The sequence below is a fragment of the Lepisosteus oculatus genome, chromosome 5 (assembly GCF_040954835.1).
Source record: "Lepisosteus oculatus isolate fLepOcu1 chromosome 5, fLepOcu1.hap2, whole genome shotgun sequence".
Lineage (NCBI taxonomy): Eukaryota > Metazoa > Chordata > Actinopteri > Semionotiformes > Lepisosteidae > Lepisosteus > Lepisosteus oculatus.
In genome coordinates this window covers 45,687,608-45,710,520 of record NC_090700.1, presented here as the reverse complement: position 1 = coordinate 45,710,520, position 22,913 = coordinate 45,687,608, and the positions used below count along the sequence as shown (strand labels likewise).

General features: G+C 37.8%; 3 protein-coding genes across 6 annotated transcripts in view; all 3 read left to right on the top strand.

Annotated features, from left to right (window-relative positions):
* Window positions 1-5,274, top strand: part of LOC102682561 (protogenin A) — a 59,988-nt gene extending 54,714 nt beyond the window's left edge. For both annotated transcript variants that reach the window (XM_015343073.2, XM_006628778.3), the window contains one exon: window positions 94-5,274. In XM_015343073.2, coding sequence (XP_015198559.2) covers window positions 94-492 — 399 coding nt within the window. In that variant the 3' untranslated portion in view covers window positions 493-5,274. The remainder of the gene's footprint in view (window positions 1-93) is intronic.
* A 4,946-nt stretch (window positions 5,275-10,220) lies between these two features.
* On the top strand, window positions 10,221-17,193 carry pygo1 (pygopus family PHD finger 1). The gene is made up of 3 exons (XM_006628777.3): window positions 10,221-10,778; window positions 11,829-11,923; window positions 12,335-17,193. The coding sequence occupies exons 1-3, from the start codon at window positions 10,730-10,732 to the stop codon at window positions 13,484-13,486; spliced, it is 1,296 nt and encodes a 431-aa protein (XP_006628840.1). The 5' UTR covers window positions 10,221-10,729; the 3' UTR covers window positions 13,487-17,193.
* A 359-nt stretch (window positions 17,194-17,552) lies between these two features.
* On the top strand, window positions 17,553-21,978 carry dnaaf4 (dynein axonemal assembly factor 4). 3 transcript variants are annotated; one of them, XM_015343123.2, is made up of 9 exons: window positions 17,553-17,779; window positions 17,996-18,032; window positions 18,446-18,579; window positions 19,120-19,321; window positions 19,418-19,557; window positions 19,801-19,910; window positions 20,375-20,528; window positions 20,736-20,841; window positions 21,582-21,978. In XM_015343123.2, the coding sequence occupies exons 1-9, from the start codon at window positions 17,657-17,659 to the stop codon at window positions 21,689-21,691; spliced, it is 1,116 nt and encodes a 371-aa protein (XP_015198609.2). In that variant the 5' UTR covers window positions 17,553-17,656; the 3' UTR covers window positions 21,692-21,978. The 3 variants fall into 3 exon arrangements, with proteins under 3 accessions (XP_015198609.2, XP_006628776.2, XP_015198608.2); XM_006628713.3 differs by having other exon boundaries at window positions 17,885-18,032; window positions 19,421-19,557; XM_015343122.2 differs by having other exon boundaries at window positions 17,885-18,032.
* Window positions 21,979-22,913: the final 935 nt, after the last annotated feature.

The following is a 22,913-nucleotide window of genomic DNA, read 5'->3' as shown; positions in this document are numbered from 1 at the left end:
AAGTTCTTGAAAAAAATGTTCCTGACCATTTATTTGGGAACATTCCCTGAATTTCCAAGCGCTGACATTTTCTCGCTGTCTCTCTGTTCCTAGGCTCAGAGGAGAAGCCACACTACTTGCTCATACCAAAAAGGGACAACAGTGCTGACCTACGAAGAGGAGAGCCCCTCCGGCCAAAACCAGCCTGCCTCACTCCAGGCCTTGTTTGGTCCGGCTGGCGACACTGAGCATTCCCAGAACAGCGAGGGCAGCCACGAAACGGGGGACTCGGGAAGATATTCCCACGACGAGATGGAAATGACCAACCTGTCTTCGGGCCACAACACACGGCCTCCATCCCAAGAGCTTTTCCTGGTCCAGGAGGAGGAAGGACCTTCTCTCGAGAAGCCCACCTCGGGGCGGCCCCTACTCCTGTCGGAAGGGGCACCTGGTGACGTCTCTGCAGCGCCTCAAGACTCCATGGCAACTGTTTCATCTGTGTTTCCCCTCTGACAGCCCCACCCACCCCGTCTCCTCTGTTCTAAAAGACAATGAGCAGGAAAGCCAAAAAGATTGTTGGATCCCGAGCTCAGGTTCTGGGTATTCAAGCGTCTTTTACTTTTGATGAATGTGTTTCCTTTTATGTTTTCTTTTATTATTATTTTTGGAAAAAAAAATCTCACCCACCATGAATGTTTCAAAAAGATTGTCGAAAATGTGAAAAATGACTGCTACATTTCTGACTTTATTTAAAAGAGTATATCACTGGAGCAAAAGGGATCTTAAACTCCTTTCTGCTGTATATCTACCTCAGTTTACCACGTGGTGAACTCACACTATATATTTAATAACTACTTCTTACCTGCGTTACATAACAGATGTCCTAGGTTATGTAACGATTGATACTTCCTGATAGCAATAGTTTGTTTTTGCTATAAGTGTTGCATTGTTTGTCTTTTGTTTTGTTTTGAAGTAAGGGATTGTAAGGGTGCATTATTTGCTCAAAGCTGAGGTTTTCTAGCCATTTTAAGGGACCTGAGTTTTTTTTTTGAATAGACTCTTTGCACAGCTTTTGAAACTCTAGAAAAAGGGTTGTTATAATGCTTTATGCTTAGTGGGAATCTTCGTCCACATGGCCTTTTCACGGAGAGCTGGTGCATTGCTTGTTAGGTTTTATTATTTGGTTTAGAACAAAGTAATTTGCCACATATTCCATTTTCTCCATCTGTGCATCAGTATCAGCTGACAAAAATTCCCTGATATTTCATATAATTTCAGCTGGAGTATGTAGTTTTACTAGCACACTTGCTACTTGGTATTCTGAGTGCATCTCTTGGCTGTCACTAGTGTAGACGAGATTTATCTCATTAGGTGGTGGTGCTGCATATATATCTTTCAGCAATTATTTCATTGAATGCCATCTCTGTCAGTTGTTTATAGTGTCTGAAAACCATGGATCCTTGTTCAGGAGTTGGTGGTACAGTATGATTACTGGAACTGATCATACTTGCTTGGAAAATGACCAGTGAATGAGAACCCATTCCTGACTTTCCATAATACTTATAAGATGTATTTAGAAATTGCCGCAAAATGGATCAGCTGGCACTGGTTTAGATGCACTCCAGCTGTCATACGTTTTTCAAAGATATTCTTATTGCATGAATGTTCAAAATATCACTTCTTCTTTATCAGCAGTGAAAGGTTCCAAAATGACAGGAGGCCATCAGGTCTATTTCACTTGTAGCAAGGTAGCAAGGAGATAATTGATCTCATCCAGCCAGTGAAAAGAAACACATGTATTGCTGAAATAAATAGTGGCTGAGAACAGTCTAATGTGTGAAACCAAATGTAATGGTATCTACTGCACATTTCTGATAGAAGACTAGACTGGAATAGCTCTGATTGCCAGGATTGGCTTCAGCTCCCTCACAACTCTGTATTGGAACAGTTTGAAAATGAATGAATGCTTTACAATTGCAAAACATCAGACATCGATATGTAAGGGATGTGGCTCTGATGTTTGATCAGCTAACACAACTCTGTTCTTGGGAGTTTAACTGGGTGCACAACACCACTACAGGCTGTTTGACCTTTAGAGAGGTTCCACTGGGCTGAAACACAGCTCATTCTTATGCCGACACATTTTTGACAGTAAGTGGATTAGCATTAGGAAATTGGCCTTGTGAGTAATAAAATATCTTAATGTGCAGCCGTTATTATCGCATGCATTGTGGCATATATACTTTATAGTTGTACATTATATCCTATATTCATAATTTTCACAAATCTTTGATATTCATTTGATATCTCGAAACAAAGAAAACCTAAGCTTTAGTAAATCTACTTTTGTTGTTCATTTTAAATAAGCTTTTTGTATTGTGAAGTGTTGCCCTTACAATCTGTTTTATACTACCTCCTGTATGTGTTATGTAGTGTTATTTTGTTATTTTTCCTAAGCTCAGGGAACAATGTTTATTACATTTGTAATGCCATGTATGATGTTGTATTACATGGTTAACTGACAGGGTATCTTCTTAGAACTGCTTATAATAGCAACTAGTTGCTGTAGATCTGCAAGAACATTTCAGTAGAATCATGTGCCAATAATGGTTCACAGCTTAGAAATGCCAATGTGATGTGACACTAACAAATCAGCTTAAATTTCTTTTCACCTACAGAGATATGGCCTTTATCAGATTGATCTGTGTCTCTTGTTTTATAGCAGGTTTTTATTCGTTAAATATATTTTAATAGAGTAGTTACTAACAAAAAAATGCTGTACTGAATACAGCAAATCTTAAAAGCTTTAAAAATGGCCTTAAAGTGAGAAGGGTCTTTCAGATAATAAGAAACAGAATAAGGCTCCAGAACCACCTTGAGGAGGAGGATTTGACCCTCTGACACAAAGGGATAGTGAGAGTGTGAAGAAATAAGTGCTGAAAACCAAAAATCGAGAAAAGCAAAAAATTATGTATACACCAAAAAACCTTTTAGCTCCAAAGATATATTTTTGTTGGCTTATAAGTGCTACTGAGTACTCATTCTAATTATCTCTGTTTCTTAAAGTAGGTAATGCTTATTTCAAGAATAGAAGCATAGTTTTATCAGTCTGGCGCTTGTCTTTCAGATTAGTGTCACCTTCCAGTTTTAGATTATAGCTAATATGCAATGGTGACAAATGCTACTATCCAAAGAATTGTTTGCTTCCTCGGCTGTTTCTTTCTTTTAGCTTTTCCATGGAACATTATGATGAGGAATCATCATGCCAAGCCAAAGATCAAATAACGATTCCCATGGATCAGCTAAGATGCTGCTTTTAGTAAAATATGACGCCTTGCACGTAACTGTGCCCTCATTGTGTTACCAAATGTGTGGAGATGCGGGTAATCTCTCAATGCTCTGGGAATGTTGGGTGCTTTTATTATTTTTTAATAAATAACAGAGCAATAATAATAATTTCATGTACATGATCAATTTCCACATAGTACAAAAATCAGTTTTCTCTGAAAACCCAAGTGTTATAACAAGATGGTGGGCTTATTATAGGTGGCATATTAGATACAGAGATATATTATTCCTCTGTCTGTGTTATGGCATTGGTAGTTCTCAGAGTTAATTGACTAATTAAAGGGTACATTATTGCGTGAAAAGTGACACAATCAGTTATTCTTTATTTGCAAAAGCAAACAATGTAAACCAAAGATTTCCTTCTGTTACCTCTGCATATTGGCTGTGTAGTTCCATAGGCCTGCATGATGTTTTTGTCATTTAAAATGTTTAAATGTTTTTTTATTATTAATGTTTCAATTCCAACTATATATGTGGGTGTCTCCAAGAGTACAAACCAAGATGACAGTGGTGCACCACTTGCGCTTTAGTTTAAAAAACAATTGAGCAAAAAAAATTGATTGATTTTTTTTTTTAGAACAGTGTTGGTGGTCCTGTTTATTTCTGCCTAAATGAAATGCTTGTATTATCATATGTTTTGCTTAGCGCTCTGATGTGCACTGACTGCCTTTTGGTTTTTGCCCGGAGATGCCTGAAGTGTGTAAAATATTTGAAAAAAGTTTGAGTAAAACTTCTGGAAATGTTGTAGATGAGCATTAATCTGGAAAGCTGTGTTGAACTGTCAGTGTTGGCATTTTATATTATTTCTTTTGTTTCTTTTTGTTTAATGAGCCAGTGTAATGTTAATGCATAAATGGTAACTACCAATTCCCACTATGTGTGATGAGATGCCAGTTTGCTTACTGTGTTGCAAAGAATGGCTGGGTTCAGAAACAGCAAACCAGTTTCCTATATTGGGTTTCTTTGATTCATTTTTAATGCTCCTCATATTCCTTACCATGCCTGTGATTGTATAGACATTCTTATAATTTCTACTCTTAACAAAGGCTGGAATGTGCAAGTATGTTCAGCACTCTTTTCTGAATGTTCATATTTTGATCAAAAGCTTTCTCTGGGTTTTCCCAGGTCTCAATTTACCATAACGATGGCTCACGAAAATGTGTTAAAACCTGGCTGTTGTGACAAGAGTCTCTTTGGAAGATCAAGCTCTGTTTAGGTCACATGTTCATCATCAGGTAAACAAATAGTGCAAATGATAAAACCGGCTCACATTATCATGCCTGAGCAGGATGTGCTGTTTAAGTTTCAGATCGGAAGTGCATGACTGTCCTATCAGCCATCTGTCCAGTAACATTCTCATTGTTTACCTTTAGTGCTCATTCCAGCCTTTGATCTAAAGAGAACAGAACCACCATTGAATGAAAACATTGCAAGTGGTCAGTGTTAAGTGAGAGACAGTGGTATCTCATCCTTTGTCATTTAATTTTCCTTTGTTTTGGATCGCTGATATTTTTTTCTGGACATACAGTATAAAAGGGATGAAGTTGAAGAGCCAGTCTGGTATGAAAGAAATCTCAGGTGTCCTGGGTCTTCGAAACTTCAGCTGCCGTGTTTATTGGTAAAGGCAATGTTGGCTCTTTCAGCAGTGGTAGGTGGACCTGGATTATATCAAATTTTACTCAGGGGAATCTGTTCCATATTTCCATTGCTGAGTGACAGGCAACATGTGCTTTGAATTGTGAATGTACCTCTTGTAATTATATTTTTGTTTTAATTTTATATTTTGTTTCTTTTATTATTTTCTTTGCCTGGAGAACAGGCCTGCTTTATCTATTCTACAACAAAGTTCATGCCAAAAATATAATACTAGTATACAAGCCAAATGTTTTAACTCTTAATAAAAGTCAAAATTATGGATTGCACAGTTTAAATAAAAGTTTTCATGAAAATTGCAAAATTGTTGTGTGTGCTCATGGAAATTCTTTTCAATATACCGATTTGTGGCCCTGCTCTTAGCAGCGGTGTAATCAGGATATTTTCTGTATCGCAAAATCATTTGCTAATGCTTTTAACACTCGAGATGTTCCAAAAAAGTTAGTTTTTTTTTGCAAAAAACACTTTAAAGCTGCAGTAAAATATGAAGCCTAAATGAAGAGAAACAGGTTGGATGATTGAGTGGAAACCTGACGGTATAATTTCCCTATTTGAAAGGTAGACTGCTGAAACAGGCAGGAGAGGGAGCTGTCTCATAAAACAAGCTTACCTTTATTTTCATTGTATGGCTGTGATTATACAGATTAGGAAGATAGTAACAAGGCAGTGTTAGTGGTAAATGGGAAGTCTTGTAGGGTCCTTTTGTGCAGGGAGACCAGGGCCTAGATCCAGATTCAGATTGCACTGGTGTAAAGAAAAGCAGGTGATCAATTATACATCAAAGAAGTAATCCTATACCAGTGATTAAATTGACAAACCTGTGGGGATGACTCAAGTGATCTAGACTGAAGCTGTAACTCAGATCCTGCGTGAATTTATTAACAGTTTTATACGCATGGTGAGAATTTGCTTCAAAATTTCTAAAACGTTCAAAGAAATATCTGAGCTGTTGCACATTTACAGCTCACAAAGTCAAAGTGTCACCGCCTATTAAAGTCCTTGGGGCTTTTAATTTTTTTCAAGTCCTGAATTGTTTTGGAATCCGTCCATTCAAGTTATATGCTTAAAACTGCCACCTTGTGGAATATATTCATCATACTGTACATCATGCTGCTCCTTTTAGTATATTAAATGCTGCTGAAGTCTTTCAAAACTTAGAGTGCACAAGGCTGGTTTTGTTTGGCTGAGTGGCCAAATGCATTATAATGTTTGAAAGTAAGAGCTGGTAAGTATCATGAACATCTTCATGAACAATACCATGTACTGGAACCTGATATTACCAATTTTTACTATACCACTACCTGATCATACTAATACTAACAAGTATTATTTAATGGCTGCATGCTTTACAATTCAAGCCTGTGGATAGTTTGGTCTACATTTGTCTAATTATCTGGTCAGGTAATACTTTTTAAAATATTTTGTTTTCCCATAAAGTAACTGTTATGTGGAAAAAAAACAATAAAAGTGATATGTCACTTCAAGCCCCCTTGCAAACTGTTAAAGTATTTGTGTTACACCTAGTAACCTTTATATTTGTCCATATTGTGACCTTTGCAAAGGATCAGAAAAGCAAATTAACCTCAGCTATTTTTTAACATATGCTGCCTTTAATGCCAATCAATATCATTGATCATGCAGTGGGAAGTGATTACTCTATTGTATTCACACTCATTTTCTTAAGAACTACCGAGAAAAGCACATCTCAGTCCCTCTTCTTAGCTTTTCAAGGGAGAGATCTGGAGAAAAATCAGATCTCAGAAACTGGCTTTGTTGAGATCTGCCAAGAAGTTGGCAAGCATTCCTGTTGGAATACATCAGCAGTTGCTCTGTTCAACACAGTAACTTAATTAGCCACAATTAACAGCACGCTCTCCAAACTGCAGAACTTTGATATCAACACATTTCCATTATACCCTGAAGATGGCATTCAAGGATACTTCTTCGCAAATGACTCACGGTAATGTTTTCTATCTGGGATTCTTTAAAAGATCCCCCATCACCACATTGAGCCTTTATTAACCACATATTAGCTTTTAGAAAATAAAAATGCCTGTATGTCAGATAAAAATTTGCCCTCAAGAACACAGAACAAACTATGTGAGGAATGATAAATCTCTCCTCTAGTCCTTGTCTGGTCAATATTGGAATCAGAATATGGATCTCCCTAGGATGGGTATTAAATACTGGGGAGCTCTGAGGAGTGAAGTTATTCTCATTAATGATTTTTTTTCTTCTCCATATCAGTATTACACACTGTTCTTCTGATTGCAAAATCCATACCTCTAATCTTAAATCTCTGTGTCCGCTTTCTCGATGCAGAGCATTGCAGGCAACCAGCAGCTGAGGCATTGACAGAAACGCACTAATTGCTTTCTGAAGATCATGAGCACTGTGCAGAGGATATGAGAAGACAGTGGGCTCCCACTAAAGGATTTTTTTTTGCTTTTTAATTTGATATGAAATGGTTACATTTTATGGATTTCATCCTTCACTTTAACTGTGTGCAGCAGAGGTGCAAGATATTTCACGCAATGATAATCCTATACATACTACTTTGTAATTCTGTTTAATTTTCTTTTTACAATTATTGACCCGGCCCAAATTGTTCAGCAATTGTAATACATAAGCATCAGGCTACCCCTGACTGCAAAGCTTAAATTAGATGCATGCAGCTACATTGGGGATTGCTCTCTTAATTCTCAACTGAACTACACTGAACTAAAAGAGTGCAGATTGTCATGGTTGCGCAGTGCTGAGCATTTAGCCTTGCTGCCTTGCAGCACTGGGTTCCAGGGTTCTGTGTGGAATTTGTACATTCTCTTGGTGTTTGTGTAGGTCTAGTCTGTGTGTTCTGATTTTTCCCCATCGTCCAAAGACATTCTGACTCCTAGGAAAATTAGCTCTGCTGTCAGTGCACGTGTGTCTGTGTGTGCCCTAAGATGGATTGGTGTCCTGTTCAGGATGTATCCTGCTTTTCACCCGTTGCTTGCCTGGATAGGCTTCGGCAACCACCTCCCCCTCAACCCTGCACTCGATGAAGTGGTTAGAAAATGGATGAAAGAGAATGGCGCTCCCTGGTGTCATGATTCAGGGTTTGCTTAAAGAGCTTAAATGTAGCACGATATAGTAGCTCATTAAACAGTGATTATGCAAGTTTTTGTGCCTTCTGAGGCTATATCTTCAATACTGGATTTGAAATGTTTCATTATTTCCAAACTTGTAAGTCGTATTCATTAGAAATTATGACATTCAGTAGCATATTGAATATCTTTTACAGCTAGGATTATTTAGTTTCAAATCCCTTCAGTGACTTCTGATTGAGAAAGAACCAGTAAAACAAATGTATAAATCAATGATCATTAATATTCTATTTTAATACATAAACCACAAAAGTATTGTGTTAAATGCTTAATTTCATTCAATTGTTACTGTAAAAGGGTAGTCTAGCATTTCTGCAAAACAACAACTTGCATATGACAATATTCTGCCTTGTAAATATGATTTATCTGGGGATTAGAAACCAAAACTCATCCTATGGCCAAAAACCAACAACATTTTGCTTTTTCAAGGAGATTTTACAGACCCAAAAAAGATAACGTAATAAATAACCAAATCAATAGCAGTTTTTGGATGTTTTACTGTAAATGTGGGCTTTATACTAGGATATGACAATTGAGGTCTGTTCTGACTTCAGTAAAGTGGAAAGAATAAGCATCTGTAGTGTATATTAGACTCATCCTGTATGAAACAGTTTCTTAAGTTAGTTGTGGTGGCTGGGAGAAACAGGCTGTTTTTACATTCTATAAAACGGAAATGTGAATTTTGTTAATGCATCATCCACTTCTTTGTGTTTGCAAGGAGCAGTCACAACCTATCATCAAGTTTATGGCTTCAGGGGAAGGCCATCTGTGATCAATATCAAGGCAATCCATGCATCTCTGAGCCCAGGACAAATCAAAATCTGACATCCAATAGTGAATCCAGCCTCATCACCCAGGAAACACAGCACGGTATTGACCTCTGGTCCTGATTGATAGGAAGGATGATCACTTAAGATTTTATACTACTACTATGGCTTTCGTTACTTTATAAAACAAGGAAACAAAAATATCAATTTTATATTAATTTAATTCAGTATACTTATTTAACTAATCAAGTACCAATTTGCATAAAGACTGTTGTTAAATACCACTTTTTTAAAATAACGTTTTAAAGAGTACGTTCTTACTTCACATAACCTTCACGAAACAAATCAAGACAACATACTGAATTTCGAAACTGTATATTCTTCATCAATTATTCCTCCGACCCCAGCTCTACACCTGCCCAGGCCCATTTAAACCTTATGTGTTGGTGAATAAAATCGATAAGAATAATTGCATCAAAGGCAATAAATAGTCTTACCAGTAAGGAATATAAATAACATTTGGTTTAGCGCACTCCTTGAGTTTAGCATCCCTTACTGCTGTTTATGTAAAACAAACCCAATCGATGAAAAAGCACTACAACAGCATTTTTTAACATTATTTTTACACGAGCAATGCCAACATTTCTCATTAGGAATGTACACACTTCATGGAATCATTTTATATTCTGTCAGCACGGAAGATGATTTTCCAGGAAAGGACCCGGGGATTCTAAAAAGAAATTTGTCATTTTCAAAAGTAATTTTACATTATTTTATCAAAATATTATACGCTGTATATCGCAAATAAAAGTTTCACGGAATTGTGGCCTGTCCATTCAACAGCTACTATGTGGACAACACACAATTAAGTAACAAATGTATCAAGTCTATCAAACCTCTGGATATTTGCAAATGTAAAGAAACTTTTCCATTTTCGCACGTCTTCCTGTTTTCTTTTAAATAAAAAGTTAGTTCTATTACATCATTTAAACTCGTTACACTAACCAGCCAATTGAAATTAGCCCACAAAACTCATTTAACGTACATCTCATGGCAGTTTGCAAGTTTTTTTTTGCCTTTCTAACAACAAGCTTGTCCATGCGTTTCTTTTCCTTAACTTGACTGACATTTCCCCCCCGTCTGTTAAAAAAAACCACAATTGCTTATTTCAACTTCTGTTTCCCCTGCATTTAAAAAACCCGACGCAAGCGACACGTTGAACTTGAAAGCCTGGCGTGAAGCTGTAATTTCGGACCGAGTACCCTTGCCCTTCTTATAAATTCATCAAACGTAATTGCATGCCTGGTTTAAGGAATCATTCTGATCCGGGAAAAGCTCATGAAAAATAGCAATCGTTGTGCGTGGCTCAAAGCAAGGGGGCAGGGAGATGAGATGAGTAGGCACCTCGGTGTAACAGCACTTCCATTTGTAATGTTTCATCCGCGGTTTATCACACGGTCTGACAGCGGCACTACCACATCAAACAGAGGAGCGCAGACACACTCACATGCTAATATGGAGGGGTTTCTGTATTGTATAATTTACATTCAAATTTACTAAACTAAAAGATAGGTATAGTTTAAACGTACTGGCTACACGCTCGGGGGATAAATGATTCGCACTCGCTCCTGCTTTTCGCAATTTTCTGCGCGTACAACTATATCACGAAGTTGAAACAGTCCGCTCCTCCCAAACTTTACAAGCCCTTGCAGCTTTCCTGCACACAGATAGCTGTGCTCTGATTGCTGCGAAGGGAGAAGAAGAGTGCGTTTACCTTTAGCATTTTTTAAAGGAAATACTGTTTTTTTTACCCCCTTGAGTCATGTATTTCACCCTGTAATGTCAGGAGAACAGGAGAAAGACACCATCTCTCTTAAAAGAAATAGAGGTAATGTGCGTTTTCGCTGTTTTCTTTTTGCTGTTCGTGCATTGTATGTTACAGTGTTGCGGGGGCAAGATACGCTGCACACAAGTCTCAACCATAATTATGACTGTGAAGGAGCTTGTCGGCCTACCTCAAGTAAGGCCTTTGAAGAATTGAATGAAAGTCTCAGAATTGCTCGCTTACCGCAGCAGGCTTTTCAAAAGAAATGAATGCGTCTTGTGAATATTTTCACACGAAATACCCCCCCCCCAGAAATGATCTACTGGAATGCGCATATCTCAAAATGAAACTGATGAAAAGAACTGAATAGTCAGCTGACGTTTAAGATGTAAGAAAGTGCATTTTGAACAGGGCGAACCACAAGTTGCGCTTTTCAAGTTGGGAGTTAGCTAGCTAATGCACTGACAGTCAAGAGTTCCGGTTATCGCGACAGAATTGTTTCTTACGGTAAATAAGTCGTTCTTATGGGAAGAACCAGTCTATTATATTGTCATCTTTTTAAATGTATTTGTAGATTCTAGAGATGTCATAGTTGGTTAAGAATTGTAACTTTTTCAGCATACAGTACGTATGGAACGCCTGTTTTGGGAAGTTTTCATCAAATCATGCAAAATATTAAATACATCACGCTGCAATACATTTTTTATGTGATTTAAACACGCTTATTTCTAAAAACAGTTAAAGCTAAATTCGTGCATGTCACAGAACAGTGGCAGTTCATTGAGGATTTCTATTCAAAAGACATTAATAAGTAAAACAGTTCGCAATGTCTATACAGTATATTATTTATATTTATATGAAATGCATTATCTAGTGGTTTATTACAATGTGAACATGATTGTGTTGTTACAACATGTTAAAAATGTTGTACGTGTCACCATGAACTAGAAAATAGTTTTTTTCCAACTAAAATGCTTTTAAATAAATTATTTTGCTATATGAATATTTTGTCTCATAGCGTAAATTACCCTATACCAAAACTGACTTTTGGTTCATGTGTTCAGTCACTGTAAAAGGCAAATTTATAACGTGAGTTTGGGTGAAATTTCACAGGTGGAGATGGAGGGTTGGACGGCTTAGGAGGGCCAGGAGGGCCAGGCACACTTCTGGGGAGCCCTGATAAGAAAAAACGCAAGTCAAACACCCAGGTAGCTGTGTGGCTTCTTTTATTGTTGTAGATGAATTTGTTGTAAAGGAGTAACAGTAAGGAGCTGCCCAAACACACTAGGTTTCAAGCTTTGAATAATTTTGTGGTGTTTCTTTTTAAAATACATAATGCTGTCTCATCTTTATGTATTTTCAACTACTCCCTCAAAGGACACCCTGCAAGTGTTGCATCAAAGATAAAGAACAGACTAGAAAGCTGCTGTAATGTGTTGTTGTGGACATTTTGGAACTGGGGACTATAGGTCTTCCACCGAAAATTGAAGACGTGGGACTTTATTTCAGTTAGAGTTTCTGTTTTGCATATTCATTTCCCAGTGAAGAGTTTGTGCTTTCACAATGCTAGGACAGGAGGCTCTGTGCTAAAGTTGTGTTCCCTGCACTTTTCATTGCAGGCTTCTTCATTTGCACCTCTTTCTGAATATGCTCCACCACCAAACCCAAGTGCCGAACACTTAGTAGCTGCAAACCCCTTTGATGACAACTACAATACCCCGTCGTACAAGCCGCTGCCTTCTGGAAACCCTTACTTTGGTCACCCTCATTACCCAGGTTTCGGTGGATATGGCCCTCACAGGATGCCGCCCCATATGTCTCCCAGGATGCCCTCTGCTTATGGAGGTCCCTACCCAATGCGAAATCAGCTCCACCCATTTGCTCAAAACCAAATGGGCATGGGCTTTAACCGACCTCCGGGCTTTAACTATGGGCATCATGAGAGTCCCGGTTACGGAAATCACCCGGTGTTCAACAACAATATGCCCCTACCACCTAATCAGCCTTTTAGGCCTGGGCCAGGAGACCACTTCAGCCAAATGCCCCCACACAGTATGAACCAGAACTCCGACATGGGCCCGAACTTTGGGCAAGAAGGTAACTCAAATATCAATCCACCAATGGCGCCTAACATGGATGCAAGTCCTGGTTTTATGCAGCCACAGAATAACTTCAACCAGACAAGTGCTCCTATGCCAAAACAAGACTTTAGCGAAGCCACAAGTAAAAGCGTCTCTCAAAACCCGGCCCCGTGTAAGCAAAGTCAGAATCCCGAGGACAATGTTTGTCAGGACAACAGTGCTGACCTGAAGACGATCAGCAGGAGTGCTCCTGCAAATCAAGACGGCAGTCATTCGAACACTCTGGACAAGCTGAACGGCATGCACCCCAATAACGACGCTCAGAAGAACCCTACGCAGCCCTGCGGGGCTGTGGAACAGGCACCCCCGAAGAGGAGCAGCAGTGGCAGTAGCAGCAATAAAGCAGCTGTTCTCCTCAACAGGCCGGGCCACTCATCCACTGATCCCGTTTATCCCTGCGGAATCTGTATGAATGAAGTCAACGACGACCAGGAAGCCATCTTGTGTGAGGCTTCCTGTCAGAAATGGTTCCACAGGGTTTGCACGGGCATGACAGAGACAGCCTACAATCTTCTGACTGCTGAGGTGTCCGCAGTGTGGGGGTGTGATACCTGCATGGAAGGCAAAGGTGTCCCCCTGATGAGAACCAGAGAGCTAGTGGGACAGCAGTCGGTTAACGCCGAGGGATAACAGCGGCCATGATCCCGTTGGAAAACCCTGAATGGGGTTCTCTTCTCCTAATGGTTACGGCAGTGTTTTGATAACCAGGAGCTGATGGTCGTCTTTGATGAACATAAAGTGAATAAAATCACATTACAGTATTGGTATAACAGGGTAAGGAGTTCTGAATAAAAGTGTGATTAGAACATCTTGTTTTTTCATTTTGGTTGTGGCGGCTCCTGGAGGTGGGTAAGCAAGCAGTTGAACATTTTTTATGCCTCTTTGCACTAAAAACAAATCACAAAAAAGGTGTGGTTGTGTCACGTTGCATTTCAAAAATGTAAAAGTGACCAAAGCTTTAGGTGCATAAGGGATATAATTAATAATGCATAAAGAGCTAAGGACTAAAAGCAGGCATTTTTGCAACTTGTCCTACAAAGGTACTTAAATGCAAAGGATTAGTTGTGCAATGAGCTAGTTATAAATTGCATTTGATTCTTAAATAAAGTCACCTGTTAATGTCAAATTTCAGTTAGCCGTGCAATATAATCCAGGCTATTTCAAAATTTTCAGCACGCCTCTAACATACAGCACATGAAGCGCACATTAGACTATTATATATTGTCAGTAGCATTTGATCTCCCTTCAGTATAAGACACTTGAGACTGAATTTGTCCATTTGCTTGTCCAAGTGAAGCAAAGCAAGGCAGTTAAATATAATAAGAAAAGCTGTACTCAATAATCTTAGTACTTCAAAAGCAGTAAGCAAATTATAACTACTGTACATAGAGCAAAGATACACATGTACAAAATGGTCTACAGCCCTTTAATGTAGCAAGAATGATACACTCCATTTAACTGAGGTGTAGTCCTGTAGTTTGGATACTGAACAGATGCCCCATAAAGAGGTACAGAGTGTAGAAGAGACACTTGTTCCTTCTGCCCTTCTGGTTGTAGAATTACTGCTCTGGACTGTTTTGAATAATAACAACCAGTGTTTAATAAAGGATGTTAACCAAAGTGAATATTAAATCATACAATAAATTGTGATTTATACCTAAGTTCCTCCTCTAGGTTCACAATCTGTTTTCTTCTTTCAAAAACTAAGACTCAGAGAATCCTTGCCAATTTAGACCTGCAGCATGATGAACTTTTCCAATGGTTTTCAAAAGCAGAGTCAGTTCCACATCAAGTCCGCTTCAGCTGAGAAAAGGCAACAAGGGAGTGCTAAATTGCTAAATTGGATTTTGTGACTGCTGCTGGAGGCCAGTTTCCTATAATAAACAGTAAAAGAAAAGTAATATGTGAAGTTAAATGCCATCACAGTTTAATGAACAGGCTTTGAGTATTCCAAAACTCATTTCTGATTTATGTCTCCATGTACTTCATTGTTTGCCATTTCAGTATGACCTTGTCATCTGTGAATGAAAAGAGCATTGTCTCACATATTGGACAATGACATTTAAGTAAATGTGTTCTAGCAGTGTATTATCTTGATTATGTTGTGTAGCAAGTTGATGAATTTCCTATTTTGAAGATTAAATGTTTTGGTGAATAAAAGTGATATTTTTTTACAGTAAATATTGTGGCACTAGTACAATTTGTTTTTGGAATTAGAAATCAGAGGAGGTAATTATGATGTTGTGTATAATTTTGCATCTCTCCAAGTCTAAGAACACTATGTTTTTTTTTTTTCAGAAAAGCATTTGAAATTGCAATAAAATGTTTCGGGTGAGAGAGAATGGTTTGTGCACAATATTGTGTTTTGTGGTGTTTTTCCACTATTTGTACTTGTTCCTTACAGTATATTTGAGTACTGGTTATGTTACCAGTATGTGCTGAAACAAGAAATGGAAAATTCTAATTGCATTTTTTGTTTGTTTTTTTAATCTGTTGGAATATGATCTATTGGGACTGTTTTGTTTGCTTATGTACTGCTAACCTGTGCAATTGAGTCAAATGCTTAGCATGTACATAAAATATTTTAAATTGTTCCACATTGGTGACATTATGTATGCTTACATTTTTTATAAATAGCAGAAATGCCAAATGTAGGGAGTAAAAGGGTAAATGTGTGTCATTCAAATTGAAATATAATTTAATTTCCTGTTCAGCAATTCAATTCATGTGAACTAAATTACTGTGTAATTCAAAAATATTTAAATATTTTATGATTTTAATATACTAAGGTTTGATTTATTTGATGTGAGGGGGGCTATTGAGTTGATGTACAGTACACTGTGGCTGATAAAATGTTACCAGCATTGAAATGTGTGAGTATATATAGACATGGTTGTTCTCAGGATTAGTGTTGGAGAGAGCATTTAAAACAGACATTCTCTATGCATTTATACAGTATACTGTACCTAGTACCACACACCAGACACAGCTGTGGAATACTTTTTTGTATTGGAGCTCTTTTATGTGATTGCAGTAAGGTTTCTGTAGACCTCTGTTCTTGGTAAATGATTATTAAACCCTTCAGACAGAGTGGTTTGACACTGAAAATAGTTTTTTTTTTTGCTTGGGTGGTGACCTGGAAAATACTTGTTTTATGGGCCTAAGATTTGGTGCTGGTATTTACAGAAACGAAAAGAGACCATTAACTTGTTATGCTAATTAATACCAGAAACAAATAACACCTTGCAACCATTGTTGCATTTCAACTGCAGGCATTAAACAGCCCCTTTTGTTTATGTTACCAACTGAATAGACTACTGCACATCTTTCAGGGTCATCTGAGTTGAAAACAGACATATATTTGGTTTTACATCATATCGACTATTATATAATTTATTTTGAAATATTGTAGCTGAATGCTCTGTATTCCGGATGCTTTGGTGAGGCAGTTAATTTTAGATAAAGATGGTTATTACCCTGTCCCATGCCACGCCAAGAGAACAGGTTCAATACAATTTACTAAAGAAATGACATAAAAGGAAAGCTTTAGTTTATGTTTTTTCTACATTAGGTGAAGTTTATGTTAGATACATTTACCCATCATTAAACCTGTCAGGTTTAAAATAGAATAATACCAATACTGTCTGATTACTCAAGCAAAGAAGACACAGAAAATGGTCTTTTTGTGTTTTTTTTCCTGTTTTTTTTTAAGCACTATTATACAATAAAAGCTAGACAGGGCTATAATTGTTATTGCACACTGCTTTCTAAAGAGAATTTATCTTTGAAATTTGAATGTTTAATCTTGAGTACTGTTGGCATTTTTTTCGGTACATATTTACACTAGATGACTGTTGACACCAGATGCCTTAAATGTGCTGGTTTGTATATTAATGAGACTGTGTTGCTGCATCAAGGTAAATATGTAGCTTTCTGAGTTTCTGAGGGATGTTAATTCTTCTACTCCTTCTGCAGCTGTGTCTGCTATCTTCTACTTTTGCCTGCTACATTGCTGTTTAATGATGTTTGGTACAACTTACATGGCATTTTAGAAACGTGCTAGATTTAATGATAATGTGCAAATAATTTCATTTCAGGTATTGAATGTACATGTAATATAACTGCAGTATAAAAAGATGATTTGTAACAACTCAAAAATGTGCTTTTTCCATACCAAGTGTGATTATAGTAGTTTTTTCTAAGTCCTCATAAAGGTACAGAACTAGTCGTCAGCTGACATATTTGTACCACTGAAATATCAGTACTTCAAATACAATTCAAAGACTATGCTCTGTCTATATTGTTGAAGATGGTGTTGAATAAAAACTTTAAATGATTGTTTTGTCTTTTCTCTTGCATGTTTTGAATCAATTCATTCAATGTCTTGTCAGATAAATCAGTTTAAAAAAACTACATTACACTTTATGTAACAATCACTTCTAGCTATCCCAGACACGATCAAAAAGAATGACAGTATAAATTAAATAGAATTTTATAGAATGCATATTTTAGAAACTTTTCAGCGTTAAATTAAAAGTTATCGTCTTCGACAGCGAAACAAAAGAACAACAACACTCTTATCCTCGTAAATTTGAAAGGCTAGAATGTACTGTAACAATTGTACTGGCTGCGTTTGAAACACTGTAAACACCGATACAAGAAAAGCAGGAAGCCAAGCCGAGTGCGACCGGAAGCAGCAAGTCCTTCCTCAGCAACAGAAAATGCGTCTTTAGCAACCTAACTGTTCTTTGTTATTGTGTTAAGATTGTTCTTTTAAAATATATTTTCTGTCTACGAATCATGCCTTTGATTGTGAAAGATTATTCGTGGACGCAGACGGAATCAATGGTTTATATAAGTGTGCCTTTGAAAGGAGTTAAGCGCGGAAATGTAGACATATTCTCCACGGACGACTATCTGAAGGTAATCACAAGAAGTATGAGACAGTTAGTGTCTTTGTTTGCTGAAGTGATTAAATCAATACATGAAACATGCTCGATTTTGTAAAACTCTCGTCTATTCCTTTAGGTCAGTTTTCCTCCCTTTTTGTTTGAAGCAATGCTTTTTGCACCGATAGATGATGATAGAAGCGTGGCAAAAATTGGAAATGGAGTTGTCATCTGCACTTTACACAAACAGCAGGAAGGCCTGTGGGAAGAACTCACTATCAAGAACGGTACTGTAGCTGTGCTTTTATCTATATAGTTCGAAGGGATGATTGAATAAAAACGGAATTCAGTATTCAACCTTGTTGCTGTAACAGATCTGACAATGGCAGCATTGCGGTTAATTTCCTAAAAGAAGTTATCACCCTTTACGTTTCTAGTCTTTAGATATATATTGCTGTGCGTTCAAATATAGCAGTGGATTATGGATAGCACGTGGTTACATACTCGGACGTACATTGTATATATTTATAATACTGTATGGACCTATTATATGAAAAAAACGACTGTAATTTATCACACACATGTATGTATATAAAGGTTTTCAGTACAAAAAAGTAGTGACTGACTACAATTTTTATGAAACACAATTTGTAAATGATAAATGCTAAAGTATTTTGAACAAGCTGCATGTTTACCTTAGCTGATAAAGACAAGCTGCAGGAGATCAGAGAACGTGCTGTCCTCAAGGCTCAGAAAAAGGCAGCTGCTGACACCAAAACCAAAGCTGAAAAAAGACAAGAAGATAGAAAATACGCCCTTGAGACAATGATGAAGGTGAGACTTCATTTCTCTCTGAGCAGCCCAGTCTGATTGTTTACTAGGCTGAAAAATAATTCATCCATTTTTAGAAAGTCACTTCCTTCTGGTTAGGGTCTCAGCTCACCAGAACCTATCCCTGAAGCACAGGGAGACACCCTGAACAACTACACCCTGGATGGGACACACACAGAAACAAGCACACACAGAATTTAGAGACACTAATTAGTGTAACCCAGATGTCTTTGAGAGGAAATCCAAGTGAACATGTAAGTTCAAGGTCCAGAATGGAACTGAATCCCTAGCCCAAGAGCTGTGCCACTGTGGTGGCCACAAGCTCAAGCATGCAAATATTCAGCCTCAAAACACTCCGTCTTTTATTTCCATTTGTGATCATTTTAACTGTACTTCTTAAACCTTCAAATGAGTGATGATTTCATTTTGGGAAGGAATAACTATAGCTAGTATATTTCCAATTGTTTGATATCTATAAAATGCTAACTTGAGTGCAGGTTGGCTCAGAAACCTGGACTTCATATCTGTCTTTTGCTGTTTCAGCTAGAAGAAGAGGAGAGAAATAAGATTGAAAACATTAAGGAATCTGAACGCCAGAGAGCTACAGCGGAGCTTGAAGCTTGGAAAGAGAAGCAGAGGCAAGAGACAGAGTGGAGAGAGGCCCAGCAGGGCCTTGAAAGGCAAAAAAAGACAAGCCAAAAACCTGCTTCAGGATCCTCAAGAGGCAGAGACACTATTAAACTTGGTAAATTCTTTTTTTATGAAGCAGTTTGTATCTTCAAGGCCTACCAATATGTCTACACAATGTGAGATTGATTACTAATTGTGTTGTTGCTTCAAGTAGGTCAGCAGAACAGTGCAGACAAGCAAAAACAGGTAGATGTACGACCTCCACGAGCCACTGGTAGCATCCGAATCCACTTCACACCCCGTGTGTTTCCCACAGCTCTGCGGGAATCACGTGTTGCTGAGGAAGAAGCGGTGAGTGTTTGGAAAACTGACTTAATGCCACAAAAGTGGCCACAAAAATGAAAGTTTCGCTAGGCATTTTACTAATTTGAAAAAAATGTGGTTGACTGTGTTCACTACCCTGTAAAAACGGTGTTGTTTTTTTCTGGGTGCTGCTTTCTTTTTCTTTTTAAATACTTGTTGATAGCTTTCATTTAAAATGGTAATAGCTTTTACAAAACAAGGCATCATTTACTCAGTTTTTATGGAAAACAGTGGCTGAAAAAGCAAGCTGATGCCAGGAGAGCCATGAATGCTGAAGTGCCAGAACTGAAAGACCTTAAGGAGGAAGAAAGGAATCCAGACTGGTTGAAGGAGAAGGGGAAGTATGTGAGACCCTTCGGAAATCTACATAGTTTCTAAATGTGATAAAGTAATTTATAATATTTATAATTTTAATAAGGGGGGCAGAGCGGCACAATGGTTACCATTGCTGTCTTGCAGCACTGGGGCCTGGGTTTAAAACCTAGGGTTCTATCTGTGTGGAGTTTGTATGCTCTCCCCCTTGTTGCATGGGTTTCCTCTGGGTGCTTAGGTTTCCTCTCACAGTCCAAAAACATACCAGTAGGTTAATTAGCCTCTGGGAACATTGGCAAATTGTGTGTATCTGCGTTTGTGTCTGCTCTGTCTCTGGATGGCGTCCCATCCAGGATATTTCTTGCCTTGAACCTGTTGTTTGCCAGGATAGGCTCTGGCTCCCCTGCGACACTGAATTGGAAGAAACAGTTAGAAAATGGATGGATAATTATAATCATTTATAGTAACAATATTTTTTCATCTTATTTTTCAGTAAATTGTTTGCCACCGGGAATTATCTTGCTGCTGTCAATGCATATAACCTTGCAATTTCTCTGAACAATAAGATTCCAGCTTTATTTTTAAACCGTGCTGCCTGTCACCTCAAACTGAAAAATCTGCACAAGGCCGTAGAAGACTCTTCTCAGGTCAGCTCTTCCACTTTAATGTTTAAACAAGTGTCGATTTTCACCTTATTGTCACTAAAAATGTTTCAAATCCCTGTAGTAGGCTGGAGAGAGAGATATGTTTGTAAGGAAGACTGTAGTTAAGAGCAGTTTTAAAAAGATGAACTAAGCACTTTTTTACACTCCAAGAATGTATCCAAGAGAAAGTAAAAAAAAATGTTTCCACAGGCACTTGAGCTCTTGACACCAGCTGTTGCTGACAATGCAGATGCTAGAGTGAAAGCTCATGTGAGACGTGGCACGGCCTTCTGTGAACTTGAATTATACACTGAAGGTATCTATTAAATGAACACCATATATCTTTTTTGTTAAACAATAATTTTGTTTTACATCTCTTTGGCAGCTTTCTATTTCAGAAATTTCACTCTGTTGTCACCTGTACGAAAAAACTAAATTACTGAGAGAAACCGGGACTGGGAATGTGCTCTGACTGTTAAAGCATTTAGCATGGCCTTTTATATCTTTATAATTATTGCCAGGCTTTAGTCATCACTAGGTTTAATGACTCCCGTGTGTCTGGAGCAGCTGCAAGCTTCAACTCACCAGCCACATGTTAAACCTGCTCCTGATCAGCAGCTTATGCTTTGGTAACCAGAGAAAGCTTAAAATCATAACCTTTTCTTTCCTCTGGGAAACATTATTTCCCTCAGGACTGAGAAAAAAAATCACCAAATTGAAGTTAAAGAGATTGTATTGAGCTGTGTACTTTACTGTAGACTGTTTCCTCTAATGTTCAGCATATTAATAATAAAAGGGAATTATTATTTTATTCTTCCATCAGTCATTAAAATTCTAATATTTCTTTAAGATCTTGAGATGGAACAGTTGTTGGAATCAGAATGGGGTTAGGAGTGTTATTTTTGCACAGTAAAAATGTTATTTCTTCCCTCATTCCACTGTATTACCCTGACACCTGGTGGAGTAAAGCTTATGTGACATGTCAGCACAGATCTCCTTTGTGAGTTTAATGATTTGACAGGTTCATGCTCTAAAAATGTGAAAATATTCTGACAGGGCTTCAGGATTATCAAGCTGCTCTGAAGATTGACCCTCTCAACAGTGCTATAAATGCAGACGCAGAAAGGATCCGACAGATCATTCAAGGAAGCGTGACTGACACCTGAAAATTGCGATGTGCAATTTTTTCAACTGTCATTCTAAAAAATGTTAATCTTTGTTAAGATCCTGAGAAAAGTAAATTGAGATGTAAAACGTTTGTCCATTTTCTTTGTTGCATCTCAGCCGATTCAGTCAGTATTAACTACTGGTCATTTCTATAGTTGTTTTGATACTGAGTATTGGTGAAGTGAAGAGAATTAGAAAATGTCTTTTCAGTCTGGAACATCAGCATTTTCTTTTCAGATAAATACAAAAAAATTACATTGAAATAAAAATAATACTAAAGACTCTACTCATGAATTCTGAAGCTTTTTTAGTTCTGCATGCCAGCTGGACTTTTTCGGTTGCTCTAAATACATATCTTTCTCTCTATTTTCCATTAATGCTGCCAAATCTTTGAAGGTCTTTGGTCAATTCAAAGAGTGATTGTACACTATTACAATGATGTATACAGGGTGTTAACAAAGTGGAGAATTCAAACTGTGTGTGAAAACATCAAAAATATTTTCTTAGAAGTAAATAGTTCTTAATAAACATCATTTTCAGCAAGAACCCCTCCCCACACAAGCAAGAGTTAGAAACAAAAAAGTTAGAAAACATTAGAAAAACATAAAAGGTCCAAACAGAGATGTATTTACTTTGTATATCTGAGTAATGCCTGCAGCCAAGGTCTCCATGTGTGCAATGGAATTTTTTGAGCTTTTATTTCATTATGGGTGGCACAGTGCAGCAATGGTCAGCACTGTTGCCTCACAGTGCAAGGCCCTGGGTCCAATTCTGGACCAGGACAGCGATCTGCATGAGGTTTGTACTGTATGTTCTTCCCGTGTATGTGTGGGTTTCCTCTGAGTGCCCTGGTTTCCTCCCACAATCCAAAGACATACTGGTAGTTAATCAGCTTCTAGGAAAAATAGGCCTTAAGTGTTTGTGTGTGCGTGTCTGTTTGTCCTCTGATGGACTGGTGTCCTGTCCAGGGTATATTCTGTCTTGCCCCCATTGCCAGGAAAGGTTCCAGCTCCCCCACAATGCTTTAATTGGATAAAGCGGTTAGAAAATGAATGGATAGTGTATGATGGTATATTAATGCAACATACTGACGCTTGCTAAGACAATCAGAATTGATACAGAACAAGAGTTCCAAGCAATTTTCTGCTCCGCACAAACATTCCATTGTCTTCATCCATGCTGATGTAACAAATGGCAATAATATTTAATGTTTAGTGTGTT